Below are 22983 nucleotides of genomic sequence, written 5' to 3'. Positions count from 1 at the left end.
ACGCACCTCTCTCTGCGTTTCAGTGCACGAAGAGGCTGTTCCACCCTGATAACAAGTGGCCAAGTGTGCGTTTCAGCGGGCAATTTAGGGAAAGCAAACTAACACAATGGAAGAGAGGAACGGGCAGACAGAAAGTCGGAGGGAGGGGACCAGGATGAGAGTGAGATTATCCTAAAATCCCGTGAGGAAGTCATTGTTTCCATCCTCTTAAAAATACACAAGCAAGCACAAACACACACACATGCATGCACACACCAGCATGAGTATCTTCTATCACACGGATGCACAGACAGTATATAAACACAAGTACAGGCGCACAGAAGCAGCGAGGCTCACAAATAAATAAATAAATGGAGAGAAGCTGGAGAACAATAAACCCATTTAGAAACTTCTCCTGTCTGGGTTCCATTTAAACTTCACCCACTCACACCCACTCACAGCATCCCTGCATGGGGCAAATATCAGAAAGCTCTGTGTTCCCTGCTTCCTCCTCAACCCCTCTCCTTCCCTCTCCCTTAGTCACAGAAGCTCCCGTTATATCTCATTATGACACACACACAACCTCCAACGACGCATTACTCATCGTCTCACTGCAGTGCTTTCAGACTCCCTTTTGTACTTACGAAAGCCAAATCTTTTCACGAGTACGGAGATTTAGAGAAACTTTCAGACGTCTCTTCACTCGCTCGGTGGATTTTCCCCATGTCTTTGATTGTTTATTTCGGCATTATGACCCTGATTAAGGGCCACAGGGCTTTAAATTTAAACTTACAATAGCAATTAGATTCAAAACAGTTAAAAGCTTGGGTTTAATTCAATTCAATTCAATTCAATTCAATTTTATTTATATAGCGCCAAATCACAACAAAAGTCGCCTCAAGGCGCTTCATAGATACAGAGAAAAACCCAACAATCATATGACCCCCTATGAGCAAGCACTTTGGCGACAGTGGGAAGGAAAAACTCCCTTTTAACAGGAAGAAACCTCCGGCAGAACCAGGCTCAGGGAGGGGCGGCCATCTGCTGCGACCGGTTGGGGTGAGAGAAGGAAGACAGGATAAAGACATGCTGTGGAAGAGAGACAGAGGTTAATAACAGATATGATTCAATGCAGAGAGGTCTATTAATACATAGTGAGTGAGAAAGGTGACTGGAAAGGAAAAACTCAATGCATCATGGGAATCCCCCGGCAGCCTACATCTATTGCAGCATAACAAAGGGAGGATTCAGGGTCACCTGGTCCAGCCCTAACTATATGCTTTAGAAAAAAGGAAAGTTTTAAGCCTAATCTTAAAAGTAGAGATAGTGTCTGTCTCCCGAATCCAAACTGGAAGCTGGTTCCACAGAAGAGGGGCCTGAAAACTGAAGGCTCTCCCTCCCATTCTACTTTTAAATACTCTAGGAACAACAAGTAGGCCTGCAGAGCGAGAGCGGAGCGCTCTAATAGGGTGATATGGTACTACAAGGTCATTAAGATAAGATGGGGCCTGATTATTTAAGACCTTGTATGTGAGGAGCAGGATTTTGAATTCAATTCTGGATTTAACAGGAAGCCAATGAAGGGAAGCCAAAACAGGAGAAATATGCTCTCTCTTTCTAGTCCCTGTCAGGACTCTTGCTGCAGCATTTTGGATTAGCTGAAGGCTTTTCAGTGAGTTTTTTGGACATCCTGATAATAATGAATTACAGTAGTCCAGCCTGGAAGTAATAAATGCATGAACTAGTTTTTCAGCGTCACTCTGAGACAGGATATTTCTAATTTTAGAGATGTTGCGCAAATGGAAGAAAGCAGTCTTACATATTTGTTTAATATGTGCGTTGAAGGACATGTCCTGGTCAAAAATGACTCCAAGGTTCCTCACCGCGTTACTGGAGGCCAAGGTAATGCCATCCAGAGTAAGAATCTGATTAGATACCATATTTCTAAGATTTTCAGGGCCGAGTACAATAACCTCAGTTTTATCTGAATTAAGAAGCAGAAAGTTAGCGGCCATCCAGGTCTTTATGTCTTTAAGACATTCCTGCAGTTTAACTAATTGGTGTGTGTTATCTGGCTTCATGGACAGATAGAGCTGGGTGTCATCTGCATAGCAGTGAAAATGTATGCTATGTCTTCTAATGATACTGCCTAAGGGAAGCATGTATAATGTAAACAGAATTGGTCCTAGCACTGAACCCTGTGGAACTCCATAATTAACCTCAGTGTGTGAAGAGGACTCTCCATTTACATGCACGAATTGGAGTCTATTAGATAGATATGATACAAACCACTGCAGCGCAGTACTTGTAATACCTACAGCATGTTCTAATCGCTCTAATAGGATATTATGATCAACAGTATCGAACGCTGCACTGAGGTCTAGCAGGACAAGCACAGAGATGAGTCCACTGTCAGAGGCCATAAGAAGATCATTTGTAACCTTCACTAAAGCTGTTTCTGTGCTGTGCTGAGCTCTGAAACCTGACTGAAACTCTTCAAATAAACCATTCCTCTGCAGATGATCTGTTAGCTGTTTGACAACTACTCTTTCAAGGATTTTTGATATGAAAGGAAGGTTGGAGATTGGCCTATAATTAGCTAAGACTGCTGGGTCTAGAGATGGCTTTTTGAGTAAAGGTTTAACTACAGCCAGCTTGAAGGCCTGTGGTACATAGCCGATTATTAGAGATAGGTTGATCATATTTAAGATCGAAGAATTAATTAATGGCAGGACTTCTTTGAGCAGTTTTGTAGGAATGGGGTCTAAAAGACACGTTGATGGTTTGGAGGAAGTAATTATTGAAGTTAACTCAGAAAGATCAATTGGAGAAAAAGAGTCTAACTTAATATCAATGGTACTAAGAGTAGCTGTAGATAATATTACATCTGTGGGATGATTATTGGTAATTTTTTCTCTAATGATAAAAATTTTATTTGTGAAGAAGTTCATGAAGTCATTACTAGTTAACGTTAAAGGGATGGTTGGCTCAAAAGAGCTCTGACTTTTTGTCAGCCTGGCTACAGTGCTGAAGAGAAACCTAGGGTTGTTCTTATTTTCTTCAATCAGTGATGAATAGTAAGATGTTCTGGCTTTGCGGAGGGCTTTCTTATAAAGCAGCAAACTATTTCTCCAGGCTAAATGATGATCCTCTAGATTTGTGACACGCCATTTCCTCTCCAGATTACGAGTCATCTGCTTTAGGGTACGTGTTTCAGAATTATACCACGGAGTCAGGTACTTCTGATTTGAGGCCTTAGTTTTCACAGGAGCTACAGTATCCAGAGTCGTACGTAGTGAGGAGGTGAAATTATTAACAAGATAATCGACCTCTGTTGGGGTAGCGTTCAGATAGCTGCTTTGCTCTGTGTTGGTACAGGGCATTGGAGATGATAACAGTGGGTGGATTATATTCTTAAACTTAGTTACAGTGCTTTCAGAAAGACATCTACTTTGATAAAGTCTACTCTTCACCGCTGTGTAATCAATTATTGTAAAAGTAAATGTTATCAGGAAATGATCAGACAGGAGAGGGTTTTCAGGAAACACTGTTAAATGTTCAGGTTCGATGCCATATGTTAAAACAAGATCTAGAGTGTGATTAAAGTGGTGGGTGGGTTCTTTTACATTTTGAGAGAAACCAATTGAGTCTAATAACAGATTAAATGCCATGTTGAGGCTGTCATTTTTAGCATCTACATGGATGTTAAAATCACCCACAATAATTATTTTATCTGAGCTCAGAACTAAATTAGATATAAAGTCTGAGAAATCAGACAGAAACTCTGTGTAAGGCCCAGGTGGACGATAGATGATAACAAGTAAGACTGGTTTCTGAGTTTCACAGCTGGGGTGGACAATGTTAAGCATCAGGCTTTCAAATGAATTAAAAGTCTGTCTTGGTCTTTCATTAATTAATAGGCTGGTGTGAAAAATTGCTGCCACACCGCCCCCTCGGCCTGTGCTTCGAGATTTCTGGTAGTTAGAATGGCTCGGGGGTGTTGATTCATTTAAACTAACATAATCATCCTGCTGCAACCAGGTTTCTGTAAGGCAGAGTAAATCAATTTGTTGATCAATTATTAAGTCATGTACTAACAGAGACTTGGAGGAGAGAGACCTAATATTTAATAATCCACATTTCACTGTTTTACTCTTTGGTTCAGATGTGGATACTGTATTGTTCTTTCTTTGTGATTGTTTATGTTTAAGTTGTTTGTTGCTGGTTTTTAGTTTGTTTTTTGTCTTTTTGGAAGCTGACACAGTCTCTATGGAGATGGGTTTTTGGGGGGGTAGCAGGAGGAGAGAAGCTGCAGAGAAGCTTTTAGAAGTTTAGACTTAGGTTAGTATGAAGGAGTAGACTGAATTGGCTTTTTTTAATGGCGATTAGACACTCATCAAATGAAACGCTCACATTGATGAAACTGAAAAGTTTCACTCGTTTAAAACCTGCCTGATCAACTGTGAGACTCGTCCACGATTAAGTACGGGTTAAGGTCAGCAGGTCAGAGTTTATGTCCCTAAGTTCTCATTCTCAGAGAAATAGAAATGAGTACATGTGTGCCCAAGCAGCACCTTTCTCTCTATCTCCATAGCAGTGGGCTTCCTGCCAAAGGATTGCTCAGCATTTACAAGACAGAATGAGAGAAGAGGTGGAGAGTCAGGGAGGGAGGAGGGGCAACATACAGTATGGGACTGTGGGGCTTAAAAAAGAGCAAAGGACCATGCAGCTCATGAAGAACGTGAGACAGACAGAAAGCAGCAGGACAGGCAGAGAAAGCAGACACACGCAGCTTATCTCTAATTGCCCCATACAACACACACACACTTAGAGGAAAAAGCAGATAGGAAAACAGCACACACATTTATTGACTTTCACAGGCAAACAGACATTTTCTCTCTCACACACATTCAGGAAGAAGCAGCAGCAGCATGTTTCTGAGGTTCCTTCGGGCAGCGAGCCTGCTGTCGATGTGTTTGTGTCTGCCTTCGGACTACGAGGATGCTATCGAGTTCAACTACGGTCCCTCCTACTACAATGAAATCGCAGAGGAAGAGACGCCAGCACGTAAGTGTGGAAATGTGTGTGCATGTGTGAGTGCTGGGCCTGCACCTTTATCAAATCAAGGCTCTCGGATGTATCGACCGTATTAATTGTCAAAAGCATGAAATTGAGTTTCTTTTTTTAGATTCATGTATGGATGAGTAAGACTGGGACACTAGTTTCCACAACACTTTTGTCTTTTGATGTATTGTGCATCAGCAACAAAAAAAATGGGAAGAAACTGTAGAATCGGATCGATATGATAATCGAGGAGGAGGGTGAAAGAAGGTCTGATGAAGAAGAGGGTAAAAAAGCAAATCTTTCACAGCTTGAGAAAAAACTGAAAATCCTCCACAAGTTGGTGTCTTTAAATAAATAAAGAAGGAAAAAGAAAAGAAGAGCAGAGATTAGAGATTATCATGTATGTGGTTTGTATAGTGTACAGGCAGCTGGCAGAGACAGAGTTTCTGTAGGAGTTTACAGCCACAATCAGCGGTCACCAACAGCAGAAACACTTTGGTATATCTTTAAGAAATTCTCTCTCAGCTGTCGTTTAGACCTGTATGTGTGGGATGAAAAGAGCGATGAATGAAAGGGAGAAAGTGAGAGTGAGTGTTTGTGTTTTTTAAGTGTCCAACTGGCCCTCCGCAGCTCGAATTTTGCATTTGTTAGCTGTTTAAAACCTGGCAGGAGGTGTAATTGTGGCACTAGCGGTTAACAGGCAGAAAATAGTCTGGGATATGATTAAAGAGGTAAATATTATACTGGGCGAAACAAATGACTGAGAATAGTAAAACAAACAAACACAGTTTACAGCAGCAGAGGTGGGGGGTTGTTTCGGCCCCCCAGAGAGGGTGCAAGAAGGAGAAAATCACGTGAGTTTGAGTGCAGGTCTGTGAGAGGTCAAAAAGCTCGAAGGAGACACAGATCACTGCTTCTGACCTGCTCAAATCTCCGAATCTCTGAGAGGAATTTGAATTAATGAGGCCACATGACAGGGGTCATGACACGGCAAATTTCAAAATGAATGACAGGCTAGAAAAATAACATGTAGCAGACGAGTGGACCAATTTGTTGAGTTATGCTTTGCTCAAACACACAGACACTGACTAGTTGTAAAAGGAGCATACTGCTGAGTACTGCCACTCAATATAGAAGCTATTCAGTGCTTATTTCCTGTTGAATACTGCTTAAATGTGCAGTAATTTGGAGATTATTTCATTTTAAAAATTTACTCAATTTACTCAAGTTCACACAAGCTCAAGTTAGAGCTTTAACAAATGAAAACATACATAAAAATTCTTATTTATTTTCAATATTGTCAAGTTACTTATTGTCAGCAGATTAGACATGTGACCCACAGAGCTGACAATGAGCCTTCTAAACAAAAAAGAGGCTAGTTTTAAGCTAATATTATGCTAGCTAATTTGAAGCTTGAGTGTCCTGAAAAGAAATAAATCATATTTTCCATTGATAATCATCTCGATTACATTCTCACATCATATGAGAGTTTATTCGCTAAGTATCCAGTGTCCCACAATGTTTGAATCACTTCAAAGAAGCTTTCACTAACGCCAGCTAACAGCAGCTATCAGAGACTAATAGCAGCTAACAGTGGCTAGCACTGGCAAAAACAGCAGTGCTTACCAACAGAAAAGTTCAGGATATCCTTAACAACACACCTCACTGTTATCAAACAGAAGTGAGCTTTAATTACTTACTGACGCATATTGAAATCCTTTCACAAACTTTAACAGCCTCCTCCAGAGTAAATAGACATGGACACCTAGCATATTGACAGCTGAGGTAAACAGCAAACTCACAGCCTTCACTCTATGGATGAACAGCAGCTAGAGTTGTTTGTCCTACACTGGCTACCGTAGCTAGGATTTTGCACTTGAATCGGGAGTGGTAAGAAAACTGAATTCAGCTAAATGCAATCTGCAATCTACTGGCATCTAGTGGTGAGATTTTGCACATCGTACCTTTAAACAATTTTAAATATACATTTAGAGTAGATCATCGAAGTAACCACTGACATCTTTAAAAACTAGGGTCTATGCATCTAAAAGTTATTATTTTCACCCACTTACACTCTCTTCTACTAAAATCACTCAAAAACCAAGCTCAGCTCCCTTAGATTGAGAAGCCCCAGGGTCCAAAGTGCATGACCCTTATGTCTAATTGACTTTGAGCACTGAGAACAGGAAGCCAAAACAAACTGTGTAGGTCTGTAATAGTACCCCTCTGGAATATGTCTTCAGGTATAAACAGAGTCGAAAAGGCTCAACAGTTAACCAGAACAGCGTGTCTGATACAGTGACCTACATATTCTTACTCCTGGATTGTTTTATCCCCCTTTTCCATATGTTTCGGAATACTCATGCTATCTCTCCCAATGTTGTCAGCAGGTCTTGACCTTCCTTTTCAACCCCCCACACCGCCCATCTGTCTCCTCATTCACAGCAGAAAACCCAATAAGCTCACAGGAAAAGCTCCTGCTTTGTGAGCTATTTGTCAGATTTCATTCTCACCCTCTTTCTCCCAACAACTTAACATCCTCTTCTGCGCTTTTACCATCTTCCTCCAACTATGCCCACTAATGCCTTTGTGGCAGTCAGCTATTCAAGCAGAATTAAATCCATTTCCTTCTTAAGATTGAAGTTGACCTTAAAGTTTCTGTTAAAGCTGGAAGAAAATTGGAAATGAATTTAAACATATCCTGCATGCACACTTTCAAGCTACAGCCGCAACTCCATCTGGCAAATAACTGCAGAAAGTAAAAGCTCAATTTTTTTCAGCTAAACAAACACTTTTTCTAAATAAAAGTCTGATACGTTGGTGATCTTTTTTCATATATTCAGCACTTTTCCTATATTGATACATAACTGATAATGGAGTAACTGAATTCCGTATTCTTATTTTTTTTCCTGTCTTAGTGGCCTTACATATACATTAAGTATAAATGCACAATTTAAGAACAAGACGTGCAATTTCTCTGGACCTGTTCAATGACAAAGTTAATGAATCTTGATATGATTTCAGTAGAGTTCCTGAGGAGTAACTCTTAGATTCTTTTTGCAGGAAAAGTCCATCTGGATCTCTGGGGAGGTGCAGGAGATAGGGGTGTGGCTAGCTCTAGAAGCTGTAGAAACCTGAATGAGTTCATCGTCTGTTGGATGTTTAAACTTTTCTCTTTTTCTTCTTTTTACCTTCTCTCTTTGCAGCCACACCAACTTCAGCCCCCTGCCGTTCTTCAGAACTGACCAAATGGGACAAGATGTTCTCCATGTTGGAGAACAGTCAAATGAGGGAGAACATGCTGCTTCAGTATGCCGATGATATCATCAAGGTGGAGATGGGGTCACTGCGCAGTGAAATGTTAAGGTCGGTTGTAAGACTGAGAAGTCATGCAATCAGCATCAGGTCATTATGGTTGAAGATGAGCAGCAGAGAAATGAGTGTTTGTGATTAAGCCAAAGACAATTCAAGGTCTCAGCAACCTAGACAGGACTAAAAATAAAATGGTAAACGGCCTGTATAAAAGTGTAATCAGATTTAATCATTTCATCACTTTGCTTAAAAAAGCAAAGTGATGAAATGCCCATCGCCTCATTAATGTAGCTCTGCTTCAGAACAAAATCCTGAACTGATCTGCTTCAAATTAATTTAGCAGATTTCTCAGCAACTATAGCAAATTCCTTGTCTGCACATGTTTGAAAGGGTTCAAATCACTCATATTGATTCTTGGTTCTATATTGTCAGGTTTGTAGCTCAGTATGGTGGGTCCTGTGGGGCGGCGGTGGAGAATGCAGGAAGAAGGATGGAAATGCAGCTGAACAGCCGTCTCAGAGAGACTCTGGAGCTCCTCAAACTCAGACATCGGGATTCTCCTGCGGCTGCTGCGGGGAATTCCAACCAGCTGGAGACAATGCTACAAGAGCTCCTCTCTGCAGCACAAACACAAGCATCCAGACTTTCCAAGCTGGAGACCAGCTGCTTTAGCAGCCCAGGAGGGATGAATACCAAGGCAGGATTTCATCCTCTGAGGGGTGGAGAGCAGGGGCACCATGAGCAAGAAGTCACAACAACAGAGGCCACTTTAGAAATGGTGCTGGCTGCACTGCAAGAAGTGAAGGTGGAGATGGAGGAAGCCCTGAGATCTTCGAGGCAAAGATTCTTGCCTGCAGGTATAACACTGACCTTACTATCAACCATCCCTATTTGTCTTAAACTGTGATTTCCTGTTATTTCTATTTGTGTTCATAGCTCTGAAACAACACCCTGCTTAATTTTTTTCTGTATTAATTCATTCTGGAAATAAGAGATTCAGCTAAAGCTGTTTGCACCGGCAGATACTTACAAGTATTTGTAGAAATTTACAAGTAGGATTAGACTCAAGTAAAAACATGAAAAGATGATAACAAAGAAAAGCTTTGGACAAAACTCCTCATGGGTAATGAACCCTTATTGTAAATTGTTAGCAGAGTTAACTGGGTTCCCTGAAATTAACACTGACTAATAAATATAAGATTAGGCTCAGCAAATTTAACTGAGGAAACTTGCAGCAGAGCATCACTGATATCAGTACAACAACTTTATTTCCTAGAATAAATCAAATGAAAGCCACAAAAGGGCTAAATTATACTCTTCATCTTATGCGTGCACTTATACACAAAATTATAAATCTGGCCTAAACAGTGAACAGAGGGAGGTGTAATCATTAGCCAGTTGCCGCAAAAACCACACCAAAAGAACCCTGGGAAAGTAGGACCAGATGGAAACCATCATGAGCGCACACAAACACAGAATGGATTTTTCACTATTATATTCTGAGTGGCAGGAACCTGAAACGAGATCTCCGGTTTTAAGTAGGGAGCGTGTCTGCTAACTGGAGGGAGAAAAAAAGCGAGTGAAAGAAAGAGGGCTGGAGAGAGAGAGAAAAATCTTGAGTTAAAACTCAATACTTAAAAATGCATGACAAAGAATGGAAAATGAGAGATGTTACGCTGTGTAATGTGCAAAATGTGCACAGTTCAGAACACATTTCCTCTCGCACACAATCAGGGCTGCAGAGTATCAAGCTCATCCTGATCAAACACCTGTGAGCTCTTCCTTTATGGAATAACTGTGAGCTTAAACAGGATTATTTTATGCACACAGGATATACCGGGAACATTATGCAAACAACAGGAAATGATCCATAAACACAACTAAGAGTTTATATGCTTAAGCAGCAGGCAGAGCAAACACTGACTTGTATATTAGGGGTTATTAATGGGACTTACCAGATTGTTAGACAAAACTTTACCAGGATGTTTTCTTTGTTGTTCACAGCTGATTGTTGGGAGTATTTTTAAACAGTGTGTATTTAGTTACTTATTCCCCAACTCAGAGACTTATCTGGATTTATCAGGACCAAATTAGAAAACCCAATCTTAATTTTCTACAAGTTGGACAGGCGATACAGAGACACTAAGTCTGTAAGCCAGTTAAATCATTATTGCACATAAACAGTGATGATTTAGTTTCAAAGCGATGAAAATCAGAAAATCATAAACGGTTAATTTTATGATTTCATATAAGCGAAATAACTATAAATGGCTATTTCTAAAAAACACTCGGATGCTAGACTGGATCTAGCCACCCTGCTACACCCCCACCTCACACCAGCTCCAATAATTCAGAGCTGACAATGCTGACAATGTGCAGTTACACTCCATTATGTAACGCAGACCAAATTGCCTAAAAGGCTTCAGTCAAAGGTGGTATACACATATGCCACACACATTTTTCTCTATTTCACATGCCAAAAAACTAACCAACAAAAGTTGGTTTGACATTACAGTGTCAAACAGTGAGAGAGTGACTTTGAGACAGTGTGTGTTTGAATGAGTAAAAACAGAGAGGAATAAGGGGAAAAGGCGACGACACAAAGTATAAAAAATCCACGAACCAGATGACCCAGAGAGGTGTGTGTCTGTGCGTGAGGTGGTGGGACAGGAAAAAACTGCCAGTGATTCATGATCTCATCACCTGACCAGTAACTGAACTCTGACTGTGTCACATTCAATCACGCTCACGCTGCCACCTATTTCAGCCTTCACTTCATATACCGTGGTACAACAACAGTAGAGGCAGCCCCAGTAAAACCACAGGGGCCCAGTAACCACAAGATAGTAATCTGACTTAATTAATCTAGCTTTAGATTTCAATTTATTTTTATTGTAGATTTATCTCTTTAGGACTCCATTAGTCTGTGTAGGAGATCAAGTCTTATGATGTAAAGTGGAACTCTGCAAGGGTAAATTTCAGGCCATTATTCTCCTTTTTTCCCCATCATACCAAATCACACATGGACAGAGCCCTGAGGGTCATCTGTTTGTTGTGCTTCATTTCATGTTCTTTCCCCTCTTTTGCTCCGTTTCTGCTCCTTCAAACATGTTCTCCTGCAAACACTTTCAACCTGCTTTTGTTGGGTAATTTTGTGGAACGCACCCTCGCAACGGCCTCTGGGAATTTAAACCGATCCAGATCGGCACCAAATTGTAGCGGTTTCCTCGCTTCTCTGCCAAGTTCAGTCAAATTTGGCTTCAAATTCTGCGTGTAATCCTGCCAAAAGACAGACAAACAATAAAAATGTAATGCCGCTTGCTGAGCTACCATTGTCTTTTCATTGTCATCATAGGTTATGCCCAACAAAATCTTTTTTTCATGAGTAACAACAAATTGACGTCCAATTTTGGGCCGTCACAGTTAAATGAAAAAGAAAACTTTGTAATGATCATATTAAATTCTCTAAACTGAACCACTATTACCACTGCAGCCGGGGGTAAAATATCTAGAATTTATTGTAATTTGTAGATTTTACCACAAATTACAGGCATCCTTTCTTACAAAATTTAAAATTATACTATTTCTGTGCAAACAGGAGGATTTATTATTGCTGGATGAGTGCTTGAGTACTATATATGGCATAACTTCAGCCCTGATCCTCTTATCTTCCTGTTGGCTAGGTTGTGAGATGGCCCTCCTCTTCCCAATGCGTTCCAGTCGAATCTACACCTCTATCATACCAGATGTCCCCGTCTCCCTGTCCTCCTTCACTGTCTGCATGTGGTTCAAACCAACCAGCATCGCCAACAAAACCGTGCTGTTCACCTATGGAAACCGCCGCAATCCATATGAGATCCAGCTGCTGCTCAAGCGGAATGCTGCCCTCTTCACCATCGGAGGAGAAGCTCACCTGGTGGAGGCACGGGGAGTGGTGAACCCAGGGCGGTGGACCCACTTGTGTGGGGCTTGGTCCTCAGAGCAGGGCCTGGCCTCCCTATGGGCGGATGGCGTGAAGGTAGCGTCCACTCCCGGAGTGGCCGAAGGACACGTCTTACCCGACGGCGGCTCCCTCCAGCTGGGTCAGGAAAGGAACGGCTGCTGTCCTCCGTCCTTAAGCAGCGGGAGCAGCGTGGCAGGGTTTGAGGCGGGATTCGATTCTAAGTTGGCATTTGCGGGGAAGATGACGGGGGTGAACATGTGGGACAAAGTACTGTCAGAGGACAAGATTTCCCAGCTGTCTTTGCGGGAAGGCCATGGCTGTGAGCAGAGCGGGAACATAGTGGCGTGGGGTGTAACGGAGATGGTGCCGCACGGAGGCGCTCAGTTCATCTAATAGTGCATACTCTTCACTATGATCATCATTTCCACAACATTGTAAGAGTTAAATGCTCAAAGTGAAAAGACTTACAGCTGCTTTTATCATCTTTCTTCCTATAATTAAACATTTTCATTGTTTCATTGTAGCAGAGACCACAATTTTCCTCCTCATCTCACTTTTTATTACTGTAACTGCTAATACTGCAGTTTTGAACTTTGGGCATGTTCAAATAAGACAAAATCAATGCTGTGAGAGACTTAAGTTTACTTTTTTTCACCAAGCCTTTTGAACTGAGACAGTAATACACACACACAAAAAACACACTGATGCACAGTCGTCTTAGAAAACGTGTAGTTTCGCCGAGAACGTGCTGCAAGCAGTTTTTACCAAAGACTCAATTAGAGTGCAAGAAAGACAAAGAGTCTATTGTGAAAGTAAACGGGTTCTGAGCCAGTAAACAGAGTAATCACCAGACAGCCACGCAGCACAAGTAAAAGAGGGGTCTCTGACTATTACAAGTGATTATCTTGTATTGCACAACATGTGTTTTTTAGAGTACCAAAGCATTTTTCATCTTTCTGTTGAGATGGCGAGTGCAGTTCATCAAAACATGCAAAAAAAAAAAAATAGAAACCCAAACAGAGGAAAATGTTCTCCTTTTTTTTTTTTTTTTTTAGTATTTTAACTATTAATGTAACAGAAAAGACATTTGCTTTTATACCTTTTAAGTTTTGTGGGTACAATTAGCCATGTAATCCAACCCCATTACAACCAAAAGCACAGGCATCATACTGTTACCTGTGACTGAAAACTGCTGTACTTGTTATCATTTTAAGCATGACTGACTGTTAACTACAAATGTGCTTTTTTAACTAGCTTACCATTTTTTTTATTGCCATGAACTTTTCTTTGAAAGCTTTGAAAGAATTTCCAAACAATATATTTCTAAATTTGTACTCAGTGTTTACATTCATACGAGTTACGTAACTCCTGTTTTGCTTTCGGTTTCTTTGTCAGTGCATAGTTGTCATTTAAGTAGAAGGTAAAGTTTTCTTTTGATCCTGCATAAAGTAAGAAGAGTTGAATTTGCCATGTGAGGTTTGATAAAAGAAAGTGAGGATAATGTTTACACAGTCTTTTATGAACTAACTTGTCTTGTATTATACTGTAAATTGTTTTTATTATTGTGAAAATGTAAAACTGAATGTATTTTGTACATAAATATAGTTTTTCATAACAGGACTAGATTAAATAAGTGAGGTATGAATAAAAAAGTATCCACTGTCCAAATTAGGAGTGTTTATGTATTTTTTCAAAATTTAAAATATTCAATTTTGACAAGATTTCCAACACCACTCCGTACCACGACAAACCCTCCACCGTGTTTTACAGATGGCTGTAGACACTAACTGTTGTATTTATCTCCTGAACTCCTCTTTACATACTGACAATGACTTGAATCAGAAATTTTAAATCTGGAACAGAACTGTTGAGTGATTTTCAGTCCAGTTCTTGAGTAATGTGGCATATTTCAGCATTTCCTTCCTGTTTCCCTTCCGTAAGAACTACTTCTTGACAGCCGTCCTTCCACTGAGATGATGTCTGATGAGGCTTCAGTGAACAGTAGACAATCAGCTGAAGGGCAGATCCACCTCTGAGGGTCTGTGTCAGGACTTTGCTGGATTTATTTCTATTTCTGTAAGTACATGGATTTCAGATACTGTTCACCTGCTATAGATAGTTTTTCTTAGATCTGCCACTTCCCCTTTAGTGTTCCACTTCTTCAGTTTCCTCAAACTTTTTATGTACACACTGCACAACGTGCTGAGATGTGCCAAAGTTAACAGCTGTTTGGGAATCTCTTTAAATCTGGTCACTGTTGGCATTGTTCACATTTTCAGCTAAAGAAATGGGAACAAATTAAATGTTTTTGTAACAAAGTTATTGAGGATACTGTTTAAATTTGGTTCTTTGCTATGTTGTTTGAATGAAACTCAAAGCCGTTTTTTTTTAACTTATCTGGTGCAAAATCACAACAAAAGTTGCATCAAGGCATTTTATAGTGTAAGGTACACACACTGGTTCATCCCTTGAGTTAGGTGTCTTTTTATGCTTTTTAGGTCAGTGTGAAGCGGCTTGAAAAATATTCCTCTGAAAAGTGTGAGGTACAAGGAAAAAACAACAATTAAAATTTTAAAAGGCTTCACAAAGCCCGGAGAAGTATCGCTCAAGATCACTTAAAAAATTACAAGACAACATAAAGAAATAAGGAGCGGCCCAAAACCTTTGCACAGCACTCGATGTCACAACCACACTTTTGCAAATTATACTGTATTTAATCTCTTGCTGATTAAAATTGATTCAGTGATGTCTGCGACTGTGGGGAAATTGCCTGCAGACTTTCTGCAGCTCACATATGCTTACAGTTTACTGCTGCACATCCTGCTTGGACCCAGTTTCTTCCCGCAGCTACAACCTCCGTGTAACTGTGACCTGTTACAGAATCACCTTCCACATTCACTCACATACATTTCACCGAGTCTTCACTCACTTTTCTCGCCCTGCCATGTATTAACCTTACAGTCCAAGGAAGAGCCAAAACGGACACGCAGCTTTGATAGATAGACGACAGATTCCAAGCCTCTCTGCTAACTTAAGGTTTTACTCAGAGATTGAAAGAACCCTTGGCTCTAAACCCCTGTGGGGCCAAACGGTGAGTGCGTGTGAGACTGCTGTAGCTATAAAACCTTCACCCAGTATCCTGCTGTTGGTTTCCTGTAACTAGGAATCACACACACATGCTTATTAAGCACGGAACTCACTATTCTCCTATAAGACCGAAACTCAACACGCACCACCAAGGACAAGACGAAGGAGAAGAAGAAAATATCGCATGTGGCAACAGACGCACACGCATGTTAGGTTTCAGAACAAAGGTTCGCAGGCTTCTGGCTTGTTAAAGACGTCACCATGAAGTTTAAATGGTTACAGTACAGCACATTTAGAAGGTGCTCAAACTTGGAAACCGTCATGGTTACATTAAAAAGTGCAGAATGAAAGATAAATGTGAACTTGCTACAAATTTTTTAAAAAGCCTTCGAGCAGGACTTGCTCACTTTCATCTGGTTTCTCATTCCAGATTCAATATCAGTCGGTCGATCCCTGTCGAGCTGGATTACAGCCACCGGACTACTTAAGTGTACAGAACTTTCAAACTATCGCGTTTTCTGTCTCTTTTATTTCCCTTTTCTCTGCTTCTTTCTGAGCCCACAAGAAGGCTAGGTATTCGTGTGCACTTTCATGTCCAGTAGTCTAGTAAAAGGTGATGACTTTGAGGGTGTCGTGTATCTAGTGGAAAGAAATGTTAGAGCTATATTTTTAAAACAGCCGTTACATACATGCATCTCTGGAGGAGCCGGCAATCAGGAACTCGATACGTGCGGAGACTACAGAGTGCAAATGTTGAAGTGAAAAAGCATTACAGTGACACTGAGGTATTATTATTACCTTCCCTAATTTATCAGATTCATAAGTCTGACTGTGATGTAAAACTCTGCGAGGGCCAACGACTCAAACAGCCAGAATCCTGGGATGATATGTAGAAAAATCCAAATGTGAGTAAACCACACTTTAGTGTAATAGCACATTGAGCATATTGTTTGTAGCATGAATCCTTGTATTTTTCACTATTTTCAATTGCGTAACAGTGCACGTCTGTATTTGCAAGTTGTTGCTTTTATTCCATTCCTTTGTGCTTTGGCTGATTGAATGTGGTGAAAGCATTTTGTAGGGAAAAGTTGTTTATTTAGTCATCATTTAGCAGCAGTTACTTCAACCTTAAGTCTTTTTGGCAGCTTCTCTTTTCTTCCCCCTCGTATTTCATGTATCCAAATGAAAATAAAAAGACATCCCTTTTTTTCTCTTTTTGTTAAGAAACCAGTAACACATTTATGGACTATGGGTGCTAATTGTCTTGCATCTATAATCAAAGCCCAAATCTGGCAAAAACTCACCTGGAAAACCAGACACTGAGGAGATAATCTGTTTCATGTGCCGAGCTGCTGGCAGAACAGTGGGAGCATCGAGCACCACTTTGGTGGGCATCCCACTGTGGTACGGTGTGAGGTAATTAGTGTGTGTGTCTGCACATGAGGTTATAGGTTCAACATGTTCCCAGAGGCACTGACTGATTCACATAAAAAAACATAACAGCACATCCAAATACATATACTCAGGCCCTCCCTGTATTATCCTATGATCATGTGTGCGTGTGAGGGAGCATGTGTGCCTCAGGGTAAACAGATCTCCATTAAGCAGTGCTGACTATGGACCCTGGACCTTTAGGGACCTCACTAATGAGCAACATGTATGTTAAAAAGGGGTTAAAATGGCTTCAAAAAAACATAGTGGGCGTAGCCTTCTGTAACCACTGACTGGAGGTCAGCTCAGTTACCCTCTCTGACCTGAGCTGTTAAGTAGGGAAGTTGAAGAAAACAGTAATGAGATCAGTGCCTGAGGACAATGTCACCTTATACTCCTCCCCAGTCCTCCCTTCCCTCACATTAGTTCTGCCTCCAGAGCATGTAGGTATTATCGGGCCTTCAGGAGAGATATTTAAAAAGAATGACATGAAAGCGATTAATAGGCAAAAACAACCACCCTGCATTAGATGTCTTGATCAAAAAAGAGAGAAAGTAGAAGCATTTACAAAGACGTTCTGTAGCATCCACAGGGGCTACGGCAAGAAACACTGTGCAAACAAAAAAGGTAGCAGTTCTCCTTCCTCCAAACTAATTCTTATACATCAAAGCTCCACGAGGGACACAATGACGTATGTGACATGCATTGTATGACCACATTGGTTAGCTACAACTGCAGATTACAATAATAATTCCATTTTCCACTCCAGTAAAAACAGCTGATCCTATTGTTTCAGATCTACTAGGATCCCTCGTGGTACAAACGTGCTGTTCCTACAAGCCAAGACAACAACTACATTAAAAGACATTAAGTCCTGTAACACCCCTGTTAGAAAATCCATTACAATTTCAGTTCTTCTCCAAAGCTCTTACAGTCTCAAACCACCCACACACGTACTCGTTGTAGTTTCTCTACAAAATTAAGGTAACCAGTTTCCTTTCTTGTGTGCGAGCATTTGTACGTGTATCCTACCTCCCAGCACGCTGATTGTTATGGCCTCTGTGTGTTCAGCCAGCAGATCGGCCTTGGCTATAGCGGCCAGAGAGAGGTAACTGGACATGTTCCTGCTCAGCTCCCTGTTGCCCCTCTGCAGGAACCGCACGGCCACCGGGACAGCTAGCACCATGACCGAAGGACAACTGTAGTTCTGCAGAGACATGTTATAGGAGAGGAGACACTCTGTTCAAGACGACATTCTCACAGTAAATATTTGTTTTCTAACATTTTAAGAGACATGCCAGCGACTGGTCAAAGCAGCACACGTCCACAGATAAAATGCTTTTGTTTTTGTAAAGTGAGCATGATTGGCAATCACTGTAACTTTGAACAAGGGGACACAGAGCGAGCGCATTCACAGAGAAATCAGTCTGACTTGAATTAAGCTCACTTCTTAAAAGGAAAGGGCAGCAAAGCAGGCTTAATTTTACAGTCCTGACCTTTACTTCTCATTATCTATAAAGGAGAGTAACAAGATCAGATGCCTGTCCTTTGCTGTTTCTGATCTTTCTGAACAACATGTGCATGGTGTTAACGCTCATTAGAACAGACAGTACAGCCTAAAGATCCTCATTAACAGCAAGCCACGCATCAAATATATTTAGTAACTTGAAACAAAGAGCGCCAGCAGTACTTTCCTCAACCCATGTGATAAGTGCCACAGAGATTAAAACGGGCTATAAGAATGAAGAACAGGGGGAGAGACTGCATTGTATTGAAAGACATATGCACAAGTTTGTGCTCTGAACGCTCACGGACCGCGGGATCGGGATTCAAAATGCGCCAGCACCCTCCAGAGGACAGTTTGATACGAACGTCGTGTTCACTGCCGCTCACATATATTTATTTAACACTTGTGAACCCACATCTAAAACATCTGCTTCACATTTGTTTCTATTCACACACCTAAGGCCTCTAAGTCTTTACTATATATATCTATTTTCAAGATTTATCTTTTATGTCTATCATCAAAAACTGCTCAATCAATGATTTGGGGAGTGTAGTCTCTCGCTGTCATGCCTCTGGTTTTCCACATGATGGCAGTGCAGGCACTGCAAAAACTATTTTACCCACTAATATAAACTGTGTAAACACCTTCACTTCCTTTATTATCAGGCACCAAAATATAGAAGAATCACCATGAAATGCAGTGTTGGCACTGGAGCTGAGACGTTTTAGAGCACAAACTGTTTTTAGTCTGTCTAAAGAGGGACGATCTGAACACTCAGTGTGAAGCCTGTCATGTTTGACAGCTACAGGCAGCAGGCATGAGGTGCCAGTAGTGTTCTTCTTTTGGCACATGAATTAATGTATTGATTTATTAATCTTTCCTGTCATCTTGTACTACACTTCAATGACAACGCACGTCAAAGAGCTCATATGACATGAATCGTCTCTCCTTTTCTCTGAGGGAGTTTCTGTGGGAAAATAAGACAAGTGTCTATAATTCAAAATGACAGGGAGGGAAAGAGAGAACGGAAGGGGTCAGAGATAAAGGTGGATGGAGGGCAAGAGAGGAAGGAAAGAGATGTGGAAAAATGACATGAAGAGAAACAGATTTTTAGAGATAAAGAAAAAGAGAAAAGGAATGGCTGTCCTGATAAGTGCAGGAGCTCGGACATCGGAGCCAGAAGGCGCCGTCAGAGCTGTCAGAACTTTTAACCTCACTTTTGTGTGTGTGTGTGTGTGGGTGTGTGTGTCTTTCCTGAGGAGTCAGTCTCATTATGGTGGTATTAACCACATTCCCTTTCCCAAGAAAAAAGTGGGAGGGAGAGAAAGAAGGTGGAGGGGAGTCACTCTGCTTTTATACCTTTCAGCACTGGAGGTCTGAAAATGGGGAAGGTAAGTGAGTTTTAAATGTACATTTTCATGCCTCCCCCCCCAGCAGTGATTACATAAAGTATATTTGCTCTTAAAGGGAAACTTCCCTGCTGGAGATCATGTATTATTAATTTTTATTTTAACTCTTCTGCTTGTACCATTTTGTGAGGGTTTTCTTCCGCTTGTGCACCAACGTTGCCTTCCTTCACTTGTTTTCCCCGCGAAGCCTTTACACCCTCGTGTTTACCACCAATGCTTTAAAGAGCTTTAGCATAGCATTGCTCACGTGCATTAAAAAAAAAACATGCAACCAGCCCCAAAACTATAACCTGTCAAAGGTCACATGACAAAGAGGAAGACGAAAGAAGTGCTTTTTTCTGTTTTCTTTACATTTTTCTACTCAAATTTGATTATGCCCGTTTTCTGATGAGCTTGACAGTTTTACTTCTTAGAGAAGAAAACTATTACCAAACCCTTAATACAACAGCTATTGATGAAGTTTAATGTAGTGCATATCAATGCATCAGTAAAATATGTTATAGCCAAGTGCTCCCAATGGCCTTTTTCCATTCTGTACAAGCTATAGGTGTGTGGCTGAGATGAAAGGGAATGTTTGAGTACTTTGCAAAAGTCTGAGCCCACTCCTCATTTTTTTTACGTTTTGTTAGGAAAATGGAAAATATGTGCAATGAATTATTAAAACTCGTACAAATATATATGGAAATCCAGTATACAAGCCAAAAACAGAGTTTGAGCAATTTTAAAGATGAGTGAATATTTGCAGCGACCACCTTTATTATTCAACACAGCCTGAACTCTCTTTGGCAGCTCTCTTGTCACTTTTTTAAGTAGTCTTCAGGAAAAGTTCTCCAGATTTCTTCAAGGAGACTTAAAGCTCTTCTAAGGATGTTTTCCTGATGGTATTAAATGGTGAATCAAAATCTGACGGCACTTTTCTGCGTTCGTCAATTTTGACAAGATCTCTGACACCACTGACTGAAATGCAGCTGCAAACCATGACAGAGCCTCCACGGTGTTTTGCTGATGCTTGGAGACGCTCACTGTTGTATCTCTCTCCTGACCTCCTCTGCACATACTGACAATGATTTGAATCAGAAATTTGAGATTTGGATTAATCCCTCAATCAGACCTGTTGCCACTGATTTTCAGTCCAGTTGTTGTATAATCCAAAGAAAACTTTTGAAAGACTTTCAGAAACACTAAAAAACTATCGCTCAAGACCACTGACAACAAAGTCTGGCCCCTCAGAAAGAAAATTTTAAAAAAGAGGGATGGCTTGGGACTTTTGCACCGTACTGTAAATTTTAAGTTTCATCCCATGAGCACTAAAAGTATCTTGGAGCTAAATACCCTAAGCACACATAATATTCTGAGAGGTTTCTGAGTATGTGTGTCCTTTATGTGCTTCAGGTAAAACAAACAATGATGTGTGCATGCGAGCGTGTGTGTATACCTGCAGGATACAGCTGGTGATGTCAGACGCTATCTTAGCATGCGGAGTGTCCTCTGTGTTTTCACCTTGCGGGGTGAGGTTATGCTCCAGACAGGACTCCCACAGTCCCACCAGAGCCGTGCTGTGTCGCTCGATGGAGCCCGTCTCCCTTATGGCTGTGGTGATGCGTGTTATGCAAATCTCCACCACTGCCTGGTCATTGTCATTGGTCAAATAGTCCTGTCAGCCAGCAACAGGATGCAAAATTAGGAATACAATGATAAAGTAAGGACAAAAGCAATGAATTATGCATAAGGGCATAAATAATTAATGGCATCTGCTTTGTAATTTTTGAATAAATACCAACTGTGTGTGTTGGTTGCACTGATCTAAACACATCAACTTACCGGTGAGCAGGAGATTGCCTTAATCTGGTCCAGAGCTTGAGACAGACAGTCTTCAATGTCTGCGTCCTCCAGAGAGAACAGATCACCTGCTCTGGACAGATCCCTCTGGCCGAGCACTTGGCTAAACAGCTGGTGCATCCTTGTCCTGGTTTAGGACCTTGAGACGAGCCTGGGACGGCCTCCGCACAGTTTAAGATCACTTAACTGAGAAAGTCGCTGACATAATGTCTTGAATACCATAGCAACTTTTCCTTCACCTCCTGGTTTTAGAAAGATATTTAAATAGAAGACTCTTTTCTGCCAGGGATGGGAGAAAGCAAGTCTTTCTAAAATGCAATAAAGCTGAAATATATGAAGATTTTCAGGCACACACTTTTATACAGAAAGAAATATCGAATGCATCATATTAGGACTTGATAGTTTTATAATTTTTGTTAAAATCCTCTCCGGCGCAGTCCAGAATCAGGTAAGTTTGACGGGTTTGGCCCAACATTTTTCTGGGTCTGCCTGAGGCCTGTTACCATGGAGACAGGGCAGTCCTTCTGCAGCTGAGTCCTGAAGGAGAAAGGACAAAAAAAGAGAGAGTGAAGGATTAAATTAACTAAAGAGAAGGAAATGCTGGGATCGTCATTTTGCACACAAAATCGTCTTCCAGGAAGAGATCATTTGAAAAGCTGGGAAAATTAATTCGGAGCAAGTCAGAGATACTGTCGAGCATCGGATATTTAATTTTGCATGTGATTTTTGCTCTCCAAAACATCTCAATTAAAGGAGTAGTCGTGCATAAGAAACAAAATTTCATTGCAAGACATAGACATGAAGATTGATACAACTCTTATCTGTTAAAAATACTGCTTATTTTAGCTTAGTCTAAATCCTGGAAACAAAAAGGTTCAGATGAATTTCACATTCTGTTTGTCGTACCGATTAAACAAATAAGATGTGCATTAGTTAGCTGCAGGTTAATTGCGTTTTCTTTTAAAAGGACCTAATAGTCCAACCAGTTGAATCCTGTTCCTAACCATTTTATTACAGTTAAAGCGCAGGATTCCCAGTGTAGAGGGTTCAGTTGGGGGCAGTGGGCGTAGTCCTTTAACTAGCTTGTGTATTTATGGCCCCAAGTCCCATAACAACACAACGGTGCAGTAAAAATGTCCATACAGCTGTGACAGAGCTTTGAACCTCAAAATGGCCACTGTGCTAGAGATGCAACTGTGTGTGAAAGCTCACCTGTGTGAGATGTAGAAAACTACAGACTGAAATTCACCATTCTGCCTGTCTCTGGTAAATGGACTGGTTCTTATATAGTGCACTTCTACTCTACAACATGCCTCTCATTTGGAGAAAAGTTGCTGGGGCAGCATGTGAATGTGGGACTGAAGGTAAAAGCATGTGCTCCACTCCAGAGACCTGTGTGTTGGCATCGCTAA

General features: G+C 40.9%; 2 protein-coding genes across 3 annotated transcripts in view; one reads left to right on the top strand and one right to left on the bottom strand.

Moving 5' to 3' along the window:
- veph1 (ventricular zone expressed PH domain-containing 1) overlaps positions 1-22983 on the bottom strand; it is a 93852-nt gene that overhangs the window by 59207 nt on the left and 11662 nt on the right. For both annotated transcript variants that reach the window (XM_086261118.1, XM_086261119.1), the window contains exons 2-4: positions 21554-22108; positions 21168-21386; positions 17849-18023 (exon numbers count right to left, since the gene is read on the bottom strand). In XM_086261118.1, the coding sequence (XP_086117244.1) occupies positions 17849-18023; positions 21168-21386; positions 21554-21691 (532 nt within the window). In that variant the 5' untranslated portion in view covers positions 21692-22108. The remainder of the gene's footprint in view (positions 1-17848; positions 18024-21167; positions 21387-21553; positions 22109-22983) is intronic.
- On the top strand, positions 4710-13966 carry ptx3a (pentraxin 3, long a). Its single transcript, XM_086261120.1, has 4 exons — positions 4710-5046; positions 8250-8409; positions 8788-9212; positions 12039-13966. The coding sequence occupies exons 1-4, from the start codon at positions 4911-4913 to the stop codon at positions 12689-12691; spliced, it is 1374 nt and encodes a 457-aa protein (XP_086117246.1). The 5' UTR covers positions 4710-4910; the 3' UTR covers positions 12692-13966.

Source organism: Aulonocara sp. 'chitande type north' Nkhata Bay, linkage group LG14, assembly GCF_057382095.1.
Source record: "Aulonocara sp. 'chitande type north' Nkhata Bay isolate Kocher_YH1m ecotype deep benthic linkage group LG14, A_spYH_male_GT1.1, whole genome shotgun sequence".
In the NCBI taxonomy this organism is placed as follows: domain Eukaryota; kingdom Metazoa; phylum Chordata; class Actinopteri; order Cichliformes; family Cichlidae; genus Aulonocara; species Aulonocara sp. 'chitande type north' Nkhata Bay.
The sequence above is the reverse complement of the archived record's forward strand: the minus strand, read 5'-3'. Positions and strand labels throughout refer to the sequence as shown.

Bases quoted from the DNA above. Each gene is read 5' to 3' on its own strand.
- ptx3a (XM_086261120.1), top strand. From the start codon at position 4,911: ATGTTTCTGAGGTTCCTTCGGGCAGCGAGCCTGCTGTCGATGTGTTTG. The intron at 5,047-8,249 runs GTAAGTGTGGAA...CTCTCTTTGCAG, and splicing joins AGAGGAAGAGACGCCAGCAC to CCACACCAACTTCAGCCCCC. The intron at 8,410-8,787 runs GTCGGTTGTAAG...CTATATTGTCAG, and splicing joins CTGCGCAGTGAAATGTTAAG to GTTTGTAGCTCAGTATGGTG.